Here is a 20091-nt window from a genome sequence, read left to right on the forward strand (position 1 = left end):
TCCTTTGTCATGAGATCCTTACAAGCCAATCCATTCAGCAAATATTTATAAGGCAGCTACTATGTGTCAGGCACTCTGCTAGGTGTTAAGCATACAGAGACAAAGCTGGACCAGTCCTTGCCCTCAAGGAGTATCCATTCTTTAAGGGGAAAGGAGAGAAATACTCTTTTGAAATGATTTCTTACATTTCAGTGAAATAGATATGGTTGTCTAAATGTGTTATTGAATTGAATTTCGAAGGAAATCCCACACATTTCCAAACGAAAACCCCAGTATTGCCTCATTCTAAAAATTATTTCTTTTTGGGTAGGCTGGCTCTGTGGGAAGAAATTTTCCCAGGCGTGTTGAGGGTTGGTGATTCACATCACTTTGCTTCTCTTTCTAGAGAGTTAGAACTCTGGCTCGTATCTTCTTTGGGGCAAGGAATTCTCTAGGCTTTCCAGGCTTCTTTGATGCTAAAACAAATCCCTCGGCTTGCCATGTCTTCCCAGGAGTTCGTGAGCGTCTGGGTCCGGGATCCTCGAATTCAGAAGGAAGACTTCTGGCACTCCTACGTTGACTATGAGATATTCATTCATGTAAGTAGAAGATTCACCCTAAGGTCACGGGCAAAGGCAAGGGGGCTTGTAGGTGGCCCGGGTCATCTTCCCCATGTGAAACTAAGGATTAAGTCACCTGTCATGTTTCTTAGAATGGGAGCAGAGTAGGAGCTGGAGGGGAACTAGGGCTGCCCTTGGGTTTTCCTGGCTCCTAAATGGCTCTCGTTTAAGACTGAAGGGGAGGGATTGGTCTATGGTCCGATGTTTATTTGGATCTTTGATTTCATCAGTCAGGCAGTCAACATTTACTAAGCACTTACTATGTGCCAGGCACTGTGCTAAGCCCAGATACTGTATGAGATGGGAAGAAAGGGAAAAGAGCTCCCAGTTTGATGAGTGGCGACACCATTCAAAGAATTATGTGCAAACAAAAATATAGCAGGTTCTGGTCGGAGAGCAGAGACACAGCCAATAAGGGGGATCAGGAAAGGCTTTCTGGAGTAGGCAGGATTTTATCTGGGGCTTGAAGGAAGGCAGGAGGTGGAGACAAAGAGGGAGAATTCATTTCATGTATGGGGAACAACCAGTGAAAGAAGTATCTGGAATCTGGAGAGGCAAGGAGGGAACTCTTGGTAAGGAAATTCCTCTCTCTGTTAAAATAGGTACTTGTGTAGTTTATAATCTTAGAGGGGGTATTTCATAGATAAATGACTTGTCCAAGGTCACACTGCCTATATTTGTTGAAGGACCTGAACTCCCATCTTCCTGACTGTGAGGATGTCTTTCCTTCCACTCACTGCTCCAGGCTAATTTTTTTTTAAAACCCTTACCTTCCCGTCTTGGAGTTAATACTGTATTTTGGCTCCAAGGCAGAAGAGTGGTAAGGGCTAGGCTATGGGGGTTAAGTGACTTGTGTAGGAAAATATATGTACGGTAATGGGGTCACCAGGGATGTTACAATAAACTAAGTGGTTTGTGGGAACACACTCTGGGATTTATGAGAGACTGGACCAGGGTGAAGAGACCAGAGTTTACTGGATCTCCACAGGAATGGCAGTTGATCTTAACTGTCACCAGCTTCCACTAGACCAGAGTATAGTAACAGGCTAACAAGGTAAAAGGGACTTAACAGCTTTAATTATGTTTGACTAAAAGGTGGGAAAGGATTTCTATACTTAAAATCTAAGGGATAAAACCACAGGGCAATGGGAGGACTTATTCTACTCTTATCTAAGTGATCTAAACTAACAGGGCCCAAGGAGCTGTAAATGGAGTCTCTGGGTTTCTGCCTCAAACCTGGAACCTGCCAGGCTTGAGTACAGCTAGGACTTTATGGCTTTGGGATTCTCACTGCAATCCACTGATGATGTCTGGATGCCAGGAGTCAAGATGATCTCAGGTACCAGTAGAGAGGGTTCTGCTTGAAGCATGTCCTCCAGTACTCAAACTTCTCCTCCTCTCTTGGCTCCGTAGATCTTGTCCTTTTCTTAGATGCCACACCACACAGCATCCCAGGGGAAATCAGGAAGCAGGATGTCCTTTGCTCTGAGGTCTCCCAGGCTGGCAACAGTTTTTGCCCACCACTCATGGAGTCCACACACACAGGGCACAGACAGACTTCCTCCTCCTTCATTCCAACCTGGAATTCCCAGCTCCAGCTCCTTCCTGCTAGGTACTTCCTAATTACTAGCTAATCTCATCTTACTTATAACACTTGCCCAGGGTCACACAGCTGGGAAGTGTCTGAGGCCAGATTTGAACCTAAGACCTCCTGTCTTTGGGCCTAACTCTCAATCCACTGAGCTACCCAGCTGAATTTTTGATGAATCTAAGTGCTTTTCCTAGAACATTTTTAAGTTCCACCTCCTCTGGAAGCTCAGCCTTTGTTTAGATAGGGACAACAGAAATGGAAATTTGGTGATTCCTGCCTTCATCTGATCATTGTAGATAAGTGAACGTAGGAGTGAAAAAAAAATCTAGCCCCAGTTTTATCTCTGGGCCTCCCCCAGCTTTCTTTTCATCAACCCTAGGACCGAGACAGAAAAAAACCAAAACTGCTCCCAAATGGGGTCCCAGCAAGGCAGTGAGGGGGCAGCTGCCCGACCCTGGCCAAGGCACTTCACTGGTGTTTGCTGGCCACGGCAGTGAATTTGCCAAGAAAAGCCCACGGACAGACAGACGGACAGTGTGGTCCTCTGGGCCGCCTTGGATCACCAAGAAGCAGACCGGGGTCTGCTGTCATCGGAAGCAGCAAAGGCAGGAGTGACACCCTCGTGATCCATTGGCGTACTTAAGTCAGTGTAGGGAGACCGCAGGGCTAGCAAAGCCTTCCCTGTGCTTTCCTCTCCCTGTTTAGTTCTGCTCTCATCTCGCCGTCATGCTTGTCTGAGACCTAGCTCCATCTCTGCTTCTACCTCTGGATCTATTTCTGTCTGTCTGTCTCTCTGTCTCTCTGTCTCTCTGTCTCTCTGTCTCTGACTGTCTGTCTCTCTCTGTTTAGGGGTATAGATACATGGACATGTGGATGTATTAGAAGGCAGCACAATTGGAACCAAGGAGACCTGAATTCAAATCCAGCCTCACACACCAGCTGTGTGACCTTGGGTTCTCTCACTTTCTCATCTGTAAATGGGTGTGATGATAACATTTCCTTGGAGGGGCTCTTGTGAGGATCAGATGCGAGAGCGTTTGTAAAGGGCTGGCTGAACTTTTCACTATAGAAAGGCTTGTTGTTATTTCTAGCCTTTTCCCTCTTCCTTTCCTTGTTACACCCCGGGATCTAGCCAAGAGGACTAATTGCTCTTCCTTGCACACGCCTCCTGGTTCACCACCTCTGCGCCTTTGTCCATGGTGTGCCCTCTGCCTGGCATGTCCTCACTACCAACCTCTCCCTCTGCCACCTCTGCCAGACCGCCTAGAGCTCATTAATTTGTACTTAGTTGCATGTTGTCTTCCTTATTAGCTGGGGAGCTCCTTATTTTTTTGCCCTTCTGCATATCCCAGTGCTTAGCACATTGCCTGGCACATAGTAGGTGCTTAATAAATATTTATTCTTTATTTCTGATAGATCGCTGTTCCTTCAGAGTAGGGAAGGGGAAAGGATTAAGCATTTATTAATAATCATAAGCGCTCTGTAAATATTATTTTGTTTGGTCCTCACAACAACCTTGAGAGAAAATTGCCCTTAATTGTTCCCGTTTTACTGTTGAGTAAAGTTATTAGTTATGAAGTTGAAAGAGAGAAGAAAGAAAGAAGAGAAAAGTTAGTCGTTATGAACCTTGTCCAGAGTCACACAACTAGTAAGTGTTTGAGGCTAGATTTGAACTCGGGGCTCTTGGATTCCAGGTCCAGTGCCTCATTTTACAGATGGAGAAACTGAGGCTCAAACAGACTAACAGCTAGTGAGATGACAAGATGAAGAGAGAATTAGTAAAAAGAAAAAGTCAGGATTCCAACTCGGGTCCCCTGACTCAAACCCACTGCTTGTTCCACTCCACCAGGCTGTTCTGCTGACTTCCCCAGGTAGCTTTGCCAAAAGTCACCAGGAAAAGTCAGAATTACTTGTTAGAAATACTTGTTGGCTGGGACTTCTTTGATGTGGGTCCTCCCTTCACTTATGCAGATTGCAGCCCTTCTAGTACCTCAGGAAGGACCAGAGGCTGGCTGTGGTCCTTGGCCTCGTCCGGGGCAGCTGACCTCGCAGGGATCTCGCTTAGCCTTTGCCCATTTGTGAAGCTCGTCCCACCCAGAAGCACCCCCCTGGCCTTGGGCTCTGATGAGCCGGGCTGAAGGGTTTGTAGGTGGCTGGTTGGAGTTTGGGGGACAACATGGCTGACTTGGAGAACGCTGGAAATTCTTAAAGTTTTTCTGTTTTGGAAAAATGAATTCTGTTGCTACTCCATTGGAGTTATCGCCAATTAAAATGTAAAACAATTACATGGGAGAGAGGGGGGTGCTGGGACCTTGGATCCACCGAGACCCCAGTGTTTCTTGCAGCCCTCCCCTTTCCCCAGAGGGACCCTGACCCACTGGATCTCGTGCTCAGCCTCCGGCCAGGAGATCAACGGCTGAGAACAGTCAGCCTCTCTCTCCGTCTGCTTCTCTCCATCAAGGCCCTGTTGGCCTTTGTAAAGTTTGGTTACTTAGTGATACGATTCTGGAGTAGAGGAAGCCCGGGATAGGGTTCTGGGGTAAGTGGAAGAACTCCATAGGGTTCTAGAGCCAGAAAAGACCTTGTAGGGTTCTGGAGTGGGGGTGCATGCGTTGTGGAGTTCTAGAGTGGGGATGTGCTTTACAGGATTCCAGAGCATGAAAGTCCTTTACAGGGCTCTAGAGTGAGATCATCGGTGCCCGGTTCTAGCGTGAGGGAGGCTACTTTATGGGGTTCCAGAGTAGGGAAGTGCTTCATAGGATTCCAGAGGGTGAAAGTACTTTATAGCATTCTAGAGTGAAGGGAAGTCCTTGGCAGGGTTCTAGGAGAAAGAGGGAAGAAATGCTTTCTAGGCTTCCAGAATAGGAAAGTACTTTATAGGTGTTGAGAGGAAGGGAAGCCCTTGGCAGGATTCTAGAGTGAAGGGGGCTCCTTTATGGGGTTTCAGAGTAGGGAAGTGCTTCATAGGATTCCAGAGCACAAATGCACTTTACAGGGTTCTTGAGCGAGGAGAAGGTCATTGTATCACTCTAGAATGAAGAGTGCTATGTTATGGGGTTCTAGAGTGAGGGGAAGCCCTTGGCAGGGTTCTAGGAGGATGAGGGAAGAAATTCTTTCTAGGCTTCCAGAATAGGAAAGTACTTCATAGGGTTCTAGAGCGAGGGGAAGCCCTTGGCAGGGTTCTAGAGCGAGGGAGGGTTCTGGGAAGGAGATACTGTATACGATTCTAGAGTGGGGAGCCTTGCTTTATATGTTCGGGCTTAGCCGGGTGCCTGCCCCGTAGTAGGCGCTCTTTTCTTTCTTTCTCCCCAGTGCCTTCCTCTTCCCTCCGCAGTCTTCGTGCCTCCCCTGCGCTCTCCGTCCCCAGGCAAGCCTGTAAAGGTCTGGTTTGCTCCAGGCACTGCCGTGTCCCCTGTGCCAAGGGGAGCTCCTTGAGGCAGGGGCAGCTTTTCGCCTCTGCCCCTCCTGTGCCAGGGGTCTGCTAGTCACGCCTCCCCTGAGAGGCGAGTGTGAGTCCACCGGCCGCGCTGAGGCCATTTTCCGTTTCTCCTCCCCAGACCAACAGCATGTGCTTCACCATGAAGACGTCCTGTGTGAGGAGACGGTTTCGGGAATTCGTGTGGCTCAGAGAGCGGCTTCAGAGCAACGCGCTGCTGATGTGAGTGTCCGAGGACTCGGCCGGTCCTTGGAGCCTCCTCCCCCCTTTCCTTCTGTCTCAGAACCAACGGGCAGAGGAGCACGAAGGGTTGGGCAATGGGATTAGGTGACTTGCCCAGGGTCACACAGCTAGGAAGTGTCTGAGGCCAAACTTGAACCCAGGACTCCTGACCCTGGGCCTGGCTCTCCATCCATTTAGATACCCAGCTGCCCCCCGACCCCTCTTCATCCCAGGGCCTTCTCTCGGTGACTTCTTTCCTTGATAGTCCGAATGAAGCTCACTTTGTATATGTTGTTTCCAGGTTGTCTCCCCCATTAGATTGCAAGCTCCTTGCAGGCAGGAACTGGCTTTTGCCTTTTCAGTATCTCCAGCACTTAGCACGCTGCCCAGCCCATAGTAGGTTCCTTGTTCATATTGATTAATCAATCCATATTCATCAGCCTCTCCCACTTTTATATAGTCTTTTTCTTAAAACCTTTGCCTTCTGTCCTAGTATCAATTCTAAGACTGAGGAGTGGCAAGGACTAGGCAGTTGGGGTTAAGCGTCTTGCCAGGAAGTATCTGAGGTAGAATTTGAACCCAGGTCCTCCCATCTCCAGGCGTGGGGCCAGTCTATCCTCTGTGCCTCCTCGTGCCCCCCCTCTAATATATTCTCTGTAAAGTTACCTTTGCAAGGAGAGTTCTTGCCCAGCGAGCGCCTGCTCCCTCCGCCTGTGGAATAAAGCCCCAACTCAGCAGCTTGGCATTCGGAGCCCTCATCATCTGGCTTCAGCTACCTTTTCCAACATTGCTCACCTTTCTGCTGAGGGGAGCCCACTAGATGCTCCCAGAATTCCAAGGGCATTCTTTGTGCAGGGCCATCCTCCAGGCGTGGACTGTCCTTTCCTCTCAGGGGCCATCCTTGCTTCCTCAGAGCTGTCCTGGCACCACCTCCGCAGGGCAGCCTTTCCTGACTCTCCGTCTCTGTTTCCTTCTTTTCTCCTCCTGGGTCTCTCCCGACTCCCGAGCCTCGAAGGCAGGGACTGGCTGCCCCTTTGTCTTGGCATCCCAAGCCTTTGGCACACAGTAGGTCCTCCCCATCGCTGCTTGGCTGGCTGAACTGAATTCAAGGTTTCCCTTGAAATACCGAGTCGGAATCCCGAGTGGGGGTCGTAGCTTTAGCTGGCAGGTTGCAGGAGGATCTTCTGGACTTTTCCAGCTTCTGTTTCTCCCTGGCAGGGAAGAGGAGGATGAAAAGCTGGGATTCCTCTTCCCTGCCTCCCCCCAATCCCGCCAGGCGGGGCAGAACCCGCTGAGGACTCGGTCAGTCACTCGTGCTCCCCAGTAAGGCTTGGCTCCTTTTCCCTCTTTCTGTCCCCCCAGACAAGTGCCTGAACTGCCTTCCAAAAACCTGTTCTTCAACATCAATAACCGAGAGCACGTGGACCAGCGGCGGCAAGGGCTGGAGGAATTTCTGAGGAAGTAAGTGGCCGGGGGTCTTGGGGATGGTGTCTAAGGTGGGGGGGGGAACCTCTCCCGACTGTCCCTTGTGGCCAGGGCCTCTCGCTTGCTCTGGGTGTGCCTCCCCCCCTGGAGCCCAGTGCTTGGCACATCGTGTGCTCAATGAATGTTTCCTGTGCAGGTGAGCCGAAAGTCTCAAGCCCAGCTCACAGGTAGGGACAGCCAGGTGGTTTGGTGAATGACTAGAGCCCCAGGCCTGGAGTCAGAAGGAGCTGGGTTCAAATTTGGCCTCGGACACTTCCTAACTGTGACTGGACAAATCACTTCACTCATCTGCCAGTTTCCCCAACTATAAAATGGAGAGGAATAATAGTACCTCTAGGGGCAGCAAGCCAGGTGGCTCAGTGGATAGAGTTAGGTCTAGAGCCAGGTGAATCTGGGTTCAAATCTGACCTCAAACACTTCCTAGCTGTGAGACCCTGGGCAAGTCAATTAACCTCAATTGCTTAGTCCCTACTGCTCTTCTGTCTTAGAAGTGATACTAGGACAGAAGGTAAGGGAGAGAGAGAGAAGGAAGGGGGGAGACAGAGGGAGAGGGAGAAGGAAGGAAGGAACAAAGGAAGGAAGGAAGGAAAGGAGAGAGAGAGAGAAGAAAAGAAGAGCTGACAGCTAGGAACCTATCAAGAACTTTACCAAGAAATCCTCTGAAGTCTCCAAGGACACAAGCCAGAAATTAGGGGCAGGCAGGCAGATTTAGAGCTGGAAGGGATGGGGAAACTGAGGCCATCTCAGGTTAAGCAGCAAACAGATAGTGTCCCAGTTGGGGGTTGAATGCAGCCTGGCCCCCACAGCTCCCCAAACTAAGGTCCTTGATGGCCCAGCTGCCTGTCTTTGCCTCAGCAGCCTCAGTGCCTACAGGGGGCCCGGGACGTTTTGGGGATTCATAAACTTTGATTGGATTAAGGATGGTTTTACTGCAGGTCCCCTCCCTCGAGGGCCAGGCGGTGGCCTCCTTCTGGTCACGTGGGGGTTCCTGTTCTGGTTCTGGTTCTGAGTTTTTCCCAGCGCCTCTGCTGAACCTAGAGGAGGTCTATTCATCCCCTGTATTAGAGCGCCACCTTGTGGAATTGCAGGCGCACAACACCTGGGGGCGCTGTGGGTGTCTTTTTTTCCTCTCAGACACTGTCATGGAAACAGCCGGGTCACGTGCTTCCGCAGTGCCGGTCCAGCCGGCCTTGCTCTAGCAGGCCTTGGGTATGGCGGCGGCAGCGATCCCAAACTGCCCCCAGCGGGGAGTCCTTCGGGGCCACGGAGCTGCCTGGGCATTTGCGGGATGGAGCCCAGCGGCCCCAGGCGCCGGGGCCCGGGATTAATGCCCGCTTTGGCCCAAGAGCAGCCACGGGGTGGCAGAGGCAGGCTTTGAACCCCTGGTCTTCCATCTCAGGGGCCAGCCCCGAACCCTGGCTCCTTTTCTAGGGGGGACCCCCTACTCTCCCCCACACCCTCAAATCCTTCTATTAAATGTGCCAGCGATCCCGGGGTGCGCGGCGCCTGGGGGTGCTGGTCCTGGTCACCAGCGGGTTTTTTCCGAGCTGGAAAGGGCCCCCGGCGACCCCGCTTCTGGCCCCGGGCGGTGCCCCCCCTCCCTTCTGCTTCTGGCCCCATCCGCTCTCCGGCCGCCCTTTAAAGGAGGAATCCCGAAAACTCAACTGAGAGATGAAGAGAGAAGCAGGGCCGAGCCAGTGAGCAGGCTGAGCCCTGGCAAGCCTGGGGCGGAGAAAAGATCCCGGAGCTGCCCCAGGCCTCCCCCTTCCCCCATTTCAGAGGCCCCTCCCTCAGGCAGTGTAGGGCCCACCTACCCCATCTGCTGCCTAGATGGGCTGTTTCCCCTGAAGCCTTCCCGCCCACCCCTGGCCCCGTTTGAGGCTGGGGGCTTCAGCTGTAATCTTCTGGAGGACCAGAGGCTGCCTCCCTGGCCTTGCCTTTCTCCAGGGACTGCCCGAGGCTTAGGTGGCGCCCCCTAATGGGAAGAGGGTCATGGCTACTTCTCCTTGGTCCATCTGTTAGAGTCTGTCTGGGTACTGCGCCCAGACCTCGCCACGTACTTCCATGTTCTTGGGCTCAGGGATCGCACCGTGGTTGCCCAGTCTTATTGCAGGGCAGAGCAGCCTGGGAGTCAGAGGATCTGGAATCGAACTCTGCCCTCAGATGCTTCTGGTTCCTTGGGTGACCTTGGTAAAGTCCCTTGAACTTCCGGTTCCTCGTACTAGACAGCCTTAAAGACCCCTGGATTTCTGAGTCATTTGAATTTTTATGGAGAAGTAGCATTAGAGGAGATACTGTGTGTCCCTGGGCAAGTCACTTAACTTTCTGAGCTTCAGGCAATTCCCCAGGATGAGAAATGACTGACTCTTCTTTGGCCTTCAGCCTCAGGGAAGGGAATGGTCCCAGAGGGACATGCCCCCATCAGGGAAATGACAAAACTCCATTCAGTTGTTTTCAAGTCAACAAACATTAAGCTCCTTCTTGAAATGACCCCATTTCAGAGCTGGTGCTGACTGGCTTGTACAGATGAGTGAGCTACAGTTTACACGGTTCAGATACTTTTTGTCATTTGAGGCTCACATCACCCCATTAGGTAGGGTTTCTGGACAAGATGACTCCCATTTCACAGATGAGGAAACTGAGGTTCCCCTGAAGGAATTTGAAGTGACTTTCCCACAGTCCTACTGCAGGAAGTGCCAGAATTCTAAGTTTAACTCTTTTTGCTCCAGCCTCCTCCTGCCAAATAAGTCTTTATAAAGCGATGGGCCAGCAGTGGATAGAGCACTGGGCCTGGAATCAGGAAGATCTGAGTTCAAATCCAGCTTTAGATACTAGCTGTGCAGCCCACACAGCCTCTGCCTCAGTTTCCTCATCTGTAAAACAAGACAGAGAAGGAAATGGCAAGCCATTCCAGCATCTTTGGCAAGAAAAGCCCTAAAAGAGTCAACAGGAGTTGACCACAACTGAAAATGACTGAATTAATATAGTTTTATTTTAAAAATATTTTTCCATGGTTCCATGATTCATGTTCTCTCCCTCCCCTCTTCCCTACCCCCTCCCAGAGCTGACAAGCAATTCCATGGGATTATACATTTTTTAATTTTAATTTTAATATTTTATTTTAAAAATATTTTGAAAATGACTAAGTTAAGAACTTTAGAAGACACAAAACACTACTAGCACAATGACCTCCTGATGAAAGGGTGGAATATTGAAAATATGATGACATTCTTAACTTCCTGAATAGCTTTTGCATTATGATAGTGCCATTATTTCAAAACCTGTTGAGATCATTCTGACAGAAGAAAAGGGGCATTCCCTAGGTTTGAATTCTCCTGACTGGGGAAGCCAATTGCAAATCTCAGTTTCCTCATCTGTAAAATGGGGACGATTATGCCCATCCAGGAGCTGAGTCCCAAGATTTTGGCAAACCTTCAAATACCATCTGAATAGCAGTGGTTGTCATTATTCCTATGTTTCTTCATAATGATTAGTCACTGAGTTTGCATTTTTTCAGTAAAAATGATTGTCCTCCACGTGTCTAACTGGTGCAGGATGGCACGGTTTTTGTTTCTTCTGGTGATTAAATGTGAAAAAGATTTTGCTTTGTCATTTCTGCGATGAGAAAGTTACAGAATGCATCAGCAAGAAATCTGCCCCGGTGGCCTCAGGTAACTTGCTTTTTTTGTTCCTAGTAGTCCTAATAGTCTGCATTGATGTATAGTATAGGGTTTTAATGTTTCATCAAGCCCTTTTTAAGCCTGATCTACTAGCTGATATTGGCAGATAGTTCCTTAAGGGTGTCTTTAGCAATTCTGACCACGTTTGCTTGCTTTCTTGCATGGTTGCCTGTAAATGGACAGCGAATCTGTTGCTTTTTAGACGGCATAAGTCCAGTGGTTAATCTTCCTTTCTGTCCAAAAAGGCATCTATGATTGGGCCAGGTTCTAAGAGACTCTGGAAACCATGAGTCAATGTGAGAACAGACTGGTGTAGCTGAGTGATATGGGAATGAAGTGCTAGTGTTTTCCCTTTTTAGCAGATGAGGAAACTGAGGCAGAGGTGAAATGAGTTGCCTAGGTCACACTGCTAGTGTCTGAGGCTGGATTTGAATTCCGCTCTCCCTGACTCCAGATCTAGTGTTCTCTCTATCCACTGTCCCACCTCACTGCCTAATTTGGATGTCTGATATCATTTGGGAGGTGCAATTCTTATTAGCTCTGCTTTATAGATGAGGGAGTGGCAAAGAGAAACAGGGAGGGTTGAATTCAGAAATGGGCATCTGCCGCCAACCTTGCCTACCCTTAACATCTGTCGTTTTTTTCCCCTGTCAGAGTTTTGTTTGGTTTCTGTGGGTGAAGAGGCATATTATCCCTTTGAAACTAGTAGGGCCCTTCCTTACTTGTTGAATCCAGGCCCCCCACTCGTGAACATTGGCAGCCCTGCCCAGCTCACCTCTTTGATTCAGAAGGCCCCCATAAAGCTTTTTCCCCTTTCCTAGCAGAAGTCTGTTCAATAGAGGGCACCAGAGCACAGATCATGGATGTTGTTAGTGATTCTGACCAAGTTTGCTTGTTTTCTCGCATGGTTGCCTGTAAACAGACAGTCAATTTGTTGTTTTTTAGACAGCCTAAATCCAGTGGTTAACCTTCCCCCATCCAAAAAGGCATTTATGATTGGGCCAGGCTCCAAGAGTCACTGGAAACCATGAGTCAATGTGCGAACAGATTGGCGCGGCCGAGTCGTGTTTTCCATTAGAATTGTGTGTATATAAAGCACCTAATAAAATCACAGTGAGGAAAACCAGATTTTGTTACTCGGACTAGTTTAAGGGGGGAAATGTATTTTGTCTCTGTACGGCTTAAACTTGGGAAGCAAAAGGAATGGCCCACATTTGGGGGCCTGACATTTCCCAGTGTCCCTAACTCGCTCCCCGAAAGCCATTCGCAAGGATGATTTCTAATGCCCGTGAGACGTGGCTTCCTAAAGCTTCCTGGCTGAGACAAGGATTACTTTTGATTCCTTCTGTAAGAGGGCTGCCCCTTAGCATTCAGGTTTACATGGATTTGGTAAGCAGGTTTGTTTAGAGCAGCCATTGTTTGTTGAAAATCTCCATTCCGTTGGAGAATTTGTTTGAGACGTTGGACTTTTAGATGAGATTCATTTATGGTCCCTATTAAATGTGAAGTAGTTAAGAAAAAGCCTTCCGCTTTCCCAGGAGTCTGTTTGCCATCCAGCACTCTGCTCAGGGGTTCCCTGCTCAGGGAATATGTTACTCATGCCCATGGGTGGTGGTTCTCTGCCTCCTCATACCATCATGTATGTGTTTCTGGGTTGTAGCCTCTTTCCACTCAGAAGAATGGGAGCGCGTGGAGGCAGAAACTTTCTCATTTTGTCTTTGTATCCTCAGCATCTGGCACCCAGCAACAATTGCAGCTTATACTTGTTGGTTGCTAGGTTGAATGCATTCTTTCTGCCCCCTCCCTCTACCCCACTCCTTTGGAGAATTTGTTTGAGACTTTGGTTATATATATATATATAAAAATAATTTGGAGTCCCCATTAAGTGTTTAGCATTTTAAAAACATATGATCAGTTTAAAAAACAAATCAAAACCCTCCCCTTCCATCTTAGGATCAATCCTGTGTATCTGCTCTAAGGCAGAAGAGTATTAAGGACTAGGCAATGGGGGTGAAGTGACTTGCCCAGGGTCACCCAGCTAGGAAGGGTCTGAGGCCACATTTGAACCCAGGACCTCCAATCTCTGGCCCTGGTTCTCAATCCATTGAGTCACCCAGCTGCCCCCCATATTAGATTTTCTGAGGGTTCCCAATGTTATCCATTACTAGGTCACTTCCTATAGGACAACTTTATTCATCCCCATTGGTTAGTACCCTGTCTCTTCAACTGACCCTATGTTTACAGCTCTGTTTTTGTGTGGTAGCCCTCTCTTCCACCCAGAATCATGTCAGCTTCCTGAAGGCAGGCAGTTTTTCTTTCTGGCTTTGTATCCTCAGTGCCTAACACCCATGAATGATCCTGTTCCTTGGTTGATATTCTAACCCTTAGCCCTATCCCAGAAGAATGTTACTTCCTTGAAGTCAGGCAGTTTTTTTTTTATCGTTTTATAGCTCTAGAACTGTGATCTTGGTCACATTATAGATGGGGAAACTGAGGCAGGAAGGGAAGTGTCTTGTCCAAGGTCCCACAGGTAGTGACAGAGGTAGGATTTGAACTTCGACCCTCTGACTTCCAAAACCAGGACTCTTTCCACTGGATCACTTTGTCTTTGTATCCCCAGCACAATGGGTGGCACATAGGAAGTTCCTTCCTTGGATTGGATCCAGATTGCTTTATGGAAAGCTATGTGGCTGATATAAGATAGCAGGAGGAGAAAAATCAGAATCAAGCCTCTTAGGGGCTCTGCCTCTGCATGCACAAATTGAGGGAAGCCTGGCAGGCAGGACTGAGATGCACTGATGTCGCTGGACTCCTGGGCAATGCCCGGTTCCCTTTCTATGGTGATTCCTCTTGGGGATGACTTTTTTTTTTTTTCTTGAACTCACATAAAAGAAAGGAAGCCGATCTGTTTTTTTTTTTTTTTTTAATTTTAAATTTTACAATGGCCCATCCTCGTACTTCAGGGCTGGCACAGTGCTCTCCAAAGCCAGCTTAGTGCCCAGAAGATGGAGCCGCATCAGGCTGCGTGGGATGCAGCTGCTTCCGAAAAATGCCCTCAGGGGGTTCCAGCATCCTTCCAGCATCCTTCCAGCATCCTTCCTCCTGGCCCGCCCCGCCCCGCCCCGCCTCACCCCGCCCTACCCTCCAGGCTTCGGAGGCTGCGGCAAGCTCCCTCCGCTTCCTCTCCGGGCCGCCCTCCAGGTGGCGCCGTTGAGCAGGAAAGAAGCCCCGGCCTAATGAATCCAATGGAAAGTCAAATTGGAAATTGAATTATAGCCGGGGAGAAGGGACGGTAGCCTTGAGGTTGTGCTCGGCCCGGGCTCTCCGAGAGCTCGCTCGCTCGCTGCTCCCATGTGTTAGCTTGCTCGCGAGTTAATAACGGCGCCGGAGCAGTTCAAGGCTTGGGCGAATTGCTTTCGACATGAAATAAAGCCAAAATGAATTTGTGTCCGATATCATTGACATTAGTGCTCATTACTTCTGGGGTGTAATGCCTCAAACCATCGGAAATCAATTTTAAAGATTGCCCATTATTTTATAAAGAAAATAAAATACATTTCCAACAGCAACAAAGCAGTAAGTACCAGCGCAGGGAGAGTTACTTATCCCCTCGGCCGCTTGGCTGGCTGGCTGGCGGTGGGGCCGGCAGGCGGGCTTCCTGCCTGGGCTGAAACTGGGCCCCCCCAACCCCCCCTCCCAGCTCAGCCCAGCCCAGCATCCCTGCCCGGCCCTTCCTCTCTGGAAATATTTAATGCTCCAGAGCTGTTTACAGATGTGGAAAGGAAACTGGAGGGGGCGAGCCTGAGGAGCCTGGCTGGGCTCTGATGGGGTTGAGCCACTTTTTCGTGGAAGGAGCTCATTCCTTTGGGCAGGGGGTAATGGGGTGGGAAGGCATGGCACGGAGGAATGATCTAGACTCCATCCTTGCTTGGAAATGGCTCCTTTGAAAAGGAACAACCCTTCAGGCCCCTTTGGGGCGCTCAGAACCCCTCTGTTTGGAGAGTCTTTGGGACTCGGGCTGGAAAAAGAAATCGGGTCCATTTTGGTTTGATGGACAAAATCCATAAGCGCAGGGGAGTGCTCGAGGGGCTGTTTTTGGGTGGCTTGATTCTATGCGTTGCTAAGTATGTTCATGTGATATGTATCATGTTTGGGTCATGTTACACACATGGCACAAGTGTGTTCGTGTTATGGGGATTCCTAGAGCTATAAATGCCCCGTCTTCCAAGGATTCCAGCACCTGGAAAAGCACAGAATTAAAACCAATGCACATGTGGTGTCCGTGGGTTCAAACACACATACACTCATAGGGTCGGAGCTGGGGTAGATGTGGCCGCCTCTGCACGCGCGCACAGATGCCCACTCTCGCATGTCTGCGTGCCTCGGCACACAATCCCGATCCAGGGGGGCACAAATTCTCATGTAGAGATGATCATGGCACGCACATGGAGACACATGCTCACGTCTACACACATCACTTAGGCATTCACACCTTTGCCCCCAGGGGCCAGTGACCCATTCCTCACAGGCTACAAAGGCTCAAAGTTCTGTCTTCCAAAGAACAGAAAATAGGCAAACACAACCGTCTGGACATAGGATAAGAGCAGCTAACAGCTATACGGCGCTTCCTGGGTGTGAGGCGCACTACTAAGCCCTTGAGGACGGTGACCGTCTCATTCGGAGCCCCGCGGTGCCGCATCTCTCTTCTCCCCGTACATCCAAATAAATGGAGCCTCTCCAATGCTGATGAGCCCAGGTTTTTAAGGAGATAAAAATAAACCCTAGATTTGAGTCTCCCAAAACAGGGAGAAGAAAATCAGGTCCATTTGGTCTGATGGGGGAAATCTGTATTCTGGAGACCTGGCTGTAAAGTTCCGCAATTCCACGCTGGCCACTTAATTTGGCGCCCTGGGCACCCGCGTGGTGTCAGTTCCAGGAAATTCTCCTCTCACTGAACAATGCATCCAAGATCCAACCCATCCATACCTTCCCGGACTTGTGTAAAAGGAGATAATGTTGGGGTTTACACGAATTGTTGTCGAGCCTTTCTATGCTCATCAGATCAGAGGAAGTGTGTTTCCCAAGCAGAGGGTCCCGGATCACAGGCCATCTGCGATGACTCAGAGGCTTGGATTTAGTATGAATGCCAGAATCATCTCAAGACATCGTTTTGGTACAAGAGTTGGAGCCTCAAATCCATCTTTAGGCAAATCTTTCTGGAATGCAGGAGAGTTGACTTGACGGGCATCCCGGGCACATGTTTAGTGAAAAGAAACAATCTTTATATCTATTAGCTTGCTGATTCAATCAATCCATCTCCCGGTGCAGGGAGAGAAAGACATGGAAGAAATGTTAAATTCAAATTCAGGATCATTAAAAAAATCAAGCCAAACTTTATGTGTACAAGTACACACACACATATCTTACCCGTGAAAGCAAATTTATAAAACATGTCTGAATATAAGACATCCCATGATTCACTTGTGTTTGTTTTAAACCAAGGGTCCTGGAGAAGTCTGACACTTGAGGACAATCTAGCCAGTAAAGATCATTGAGCTGAGCTGGTGGCTCGCTCTTTAAAAACTTCCTTAAAGGAGAATAAATTTCTGCGATTATATAAGCAAAAAATTTCTGTAATTGCTCCACACCGCCGTGGCAGATGGGTAAATTGCAGAAATGCCCTTGGAGTTATTCTTCTAACAGATGTCTTTCTCTATTAGCTTCATGTTTTTACTCACCTAAAATTCCAAATAATTTAATAAAAGTTAACATATGCTATTGTCACCTTAATTGTGGGTCTGCTTGCTAGCTGATGTGATCTTCCTCATGATATTTTTTTTAATATGTTTTTATTCTTTGGAGGCACCCGGTCATCCGTCCCTGCCTCTTCACCTTATGTGTGTCTTTATTTTTAAATAGGATCCTACAAAATGCCCTTTTGCTATCGGACAGCAGACTTCACCTCTTCTTACAGAGTCACTTAAGCTCTGAAGACATCGAGGCCTGTGTTTCTGGACAGACAAAATACTCTGTTTCTGAAGCGATTCAGAAGTTTGCTTCTTCCAACAGACGTTTCCCCAAAGAAGATGAAGAGGGGGGGAGAAAAGCCAATTCTATAGATTATGGCTCCACAAGGTAATTCCTTCCGATCATTTTTCATATATCATACGTGTATGTGTATTTACATTCCACATATTTGTGTACAGACATACACACACTTCACTTTTTTGTTGATGTAAAACTAAGATAATGAAAAAATTAATTGACTGAGATTTTATTGAGCTGTGACAGCTCATCATAGAAGTCTTCACACACACCTCCACACTGAATTAATGAATGCAGTAGAAATTCAATTATCTGCATTCTGATTATGTGAATTTCATTTAGTCAGACTTGAATTATTCGCGTTTAAATTATCTAGCTAAAAAAATATCCAACTGCACTCCAAATGGCTAATTAAAAGTCCAAATTTCCTGTCTCTCTTTGTGACTGGAGATAATTAAAGTTCTCCTCTGTTACTCAGCCTTTGAGTGTGTTGTGAAAACCAATTTCCTCTTTTTATTATTTTTTTCCTCTCTCTTTTTTTTTTTTTTTTTTTTTTGCAGTTCATCCTCTGGGCTTGGTCACAGTTGTGAAGACAGCAGTCCACATGGATGTAAAACAAGCCCAGCTCTTCAAGAATCCTGAAAAATAATTTTTATGTTACTCTGTCAGTAATAGAAAATCATGCCCATGTCACACGGACAGGGTTGGTTCACAATAGGTACCTCCCAACAGAAAGTCAGGGTGACATGATTGGTGGTGTGTTCGCCAAGCTGTTGCCCTTTTTTTTTTTTTTTTTTTAAGTTCATTAATGGTTTCCAGTTCCGGGTTTTATGTTGTCTTATTTTGACTAAGGAAAATTCTCTTGGTTATGACTCAGTAAAATAGCAAACACTGAATTTTCAGGATGAGGATGATTGATAAACGAGCTCCTTCTCCAATAGGAAATGATTTGTGTTAATATATTTAGGTGTGAATTTAAACCTGTGTGTGTTGTGTAAAACCTTTGGTTTGGTTCAATTAAAAAATCCACTTGGTACATAAACACAGTTTAAGCCCAGGATATTGCATTTTCTCCTACATTAACATGTCACTTTCCCCAGACTTTTGAAGCCTGTCATAGGATTTTGTAGTGGATGAATGAGATTTGCTGATATTACGAGGCTCTGTCTCCGAAACAGGGCAAAAACTCGGATGTTGCTGTGAGTGTGAGTGTGTGTGGCTGACTCAATCCTGGCGAGGGCTGCTCAGCTTCCTCGCCTGCTATTTATTATGCACACAGATGGCACCCACAGCTTAGCAACGGAGACCTGTGTTCAAATACCTTTTACTCAAGAATGCAAATTCAAATAAATAGGCCGATAGTCTCTTCATTCTTAGCGAAATAGCTTCCCAAGCAGAGATCAGCTTAAGCCTCAGGTTGGGAGACCCCCAGGCTTTGTTTCTGTCATGTATTTGGCTGCCAGAGAGGAATTTATTTTCTTTCAAAATGTCTCATTTCTTCTTCACTTGCAATATCTCCTTATTCCTAGTGGTTGTTGCTAGTTTCTTCATTAAAGGGAAAGCCAGGTATTAAAAGGCAGACTAAAGGTAATGGCTACCAAAAAGTATTCTGCTAATTTAGGAAATAAGATTAACTAATTGATTATGCATTAAAAAAAAGGCCCATCGATTCCTTTACCCCCTTTAAGGCTCCACTTGAGAAATGTCGCAGTCTGATAAAATATAGCCTCCACTAGCCTAAAGATAAACTTGGATTCAATAACTTTCTGGTGACAAAGCACTTTAATAAGATAATGATCCAAATTTCTTCCTTGTCCTTCCTTGTACAAAGTAATCAGTTTCTATTCTGAGCAACTGGCAGAAAGATATTTGGGAATAACTTGTTGCTTCTCTTGGCTATTCCTCCTGGCTAGCCTCCTCTGGAGGCTGGTCAAAGATGCCTGCAGAAGGCAGTTAATTTCAGGAGTGTTTTTGTCGTTCTATTATTAATAAACTCCTCATGGAGGGCGAAGGATAGGACTCAAAATAACAGCACCAAACAAAACAAAAAACGGAGGATAAGAATTATTCCCTCAATTTTGCTGTCTTGCTTTCTTGTTTGGCCTAAACTCTTATTAGATTTTTGGGAAGGATCTTGATTTAGTATGTGAGGGCTGTTACTGCATCATGGGAGAGCCATTAATTGAAAACAGGGGGGAAAAACCCCCTAAGATTTAAGAGCTTTCTTAATCACCTTGGTAACGGCGGTGGGGGTAAGAGAAGAAGGAGGGGGTGGCTTGCCATCTAGCTATTAGATTTATTTATTTATTTTTCTTAGCAGTACATATTTGAATTTACAATCACTATTTCACTTTCGGAATATTTTTAGAAAATGTGAGCAGCCATAAATTTTCATGTTATTTTTAGATCTTGTAACATAAATATCAAAATGTCTATCTTGTAATTTGTTCCATAAGATGTAATGAATTTTATTTCTAAATTAAATGTGAAGAAATCTAATCTGGCCTATTTGGTTTATTTCTGAGAAAAAAAAAAGAGAATCAGTCATTTCTTCAATGAGATCAGAATTTATTTTTATTGTTTTTCAAAATTACCTAAAGAATGTTGGCAAATTGATTTAGTTTTCCCAATTGGTTCTTTTGCAGTTAAAGTTTGGGGATTTTATTTTCAGTTTGATTATTTGGGTTCCCAAACACAGGCCAATAATAAATAACTGATTTCTTGCCAGTCTCATGAATTTGTATCTAAGATAACACTCTGCTCATCCTCTACCCCCCATTTCCCTGCTTTGTTCAATTTCTTACTTACCTGGATTGAATGCATAGGAACCTTTCCATGGGGGCAAGAACACTCAGGTAATTTATAGAGAATAAATGCCCATTTGGATGATTTTTATTTTCAAAAGTATTTATCTAAAAATATGCATTAAAAAACCCCCAAATACTTGAAAATATTTTATGGATTGCTGGGAGCAGGAGTATCCTAGTGATTAACTTGGACATTTTGAATTTTTAAAAAAAGGCAATACTTCCT

The 20091-nt window shown here is 47.0% G+C and overlaps 1 protein-coding gene across 1 annotated transcript in view; it reads left to right on the forward strand.

The window, feature by feature from the left end:
- SNX10 (sorting nexin 10) overlaps nucleotides 1-19547 on the forward strand; it is a 33467-nt gene extending 13920 nt beyond the window's left edge. Inside the window, exons 2-6 of the mRNA XM_044677404.1 lie at nucleotides 492-578; nucleotides 5748-5848; nucleotides 7211-7309; nucleotides 16933-17148; nucleotides 17619-19547. Of these exons, the coding sequence (XP_044533339.1) occupies nucleotides 492-578; nucleotides 5748-5848; nucleotides 7211-7309; nucleotides 16933-17148; nucleotides 17619-17700 (585 nt within the window). The 3' untranslated portion in view covers nucleotides 17701-19547. The remainder of the gene's footprint in view (nucleotides 1-491; nucleotides 579-5747; nucleotides 5849-7210; nucleotides 7310-16932; nucleotides 17149-17618) is intronic.
- Nucleotides 19548-20091: the final 544 nt, after the last annotated feature.

This window comes from Gracilinanus agilis, chromosome 5, assembly GCF_016433145.1.
Source record: "Gracilinanus agilis isolate LMUSP501 chromosome 5, AgileGrace, whole genome shotgun sequence".
Classification (NCBI taxonomy): domain Eukaryota; kingdom Metazoa; phylum Chordata; class Mammalia; order Didelphimorphia; family Didelphidae; genus Gracilinanus; species Gracilinanus agilis.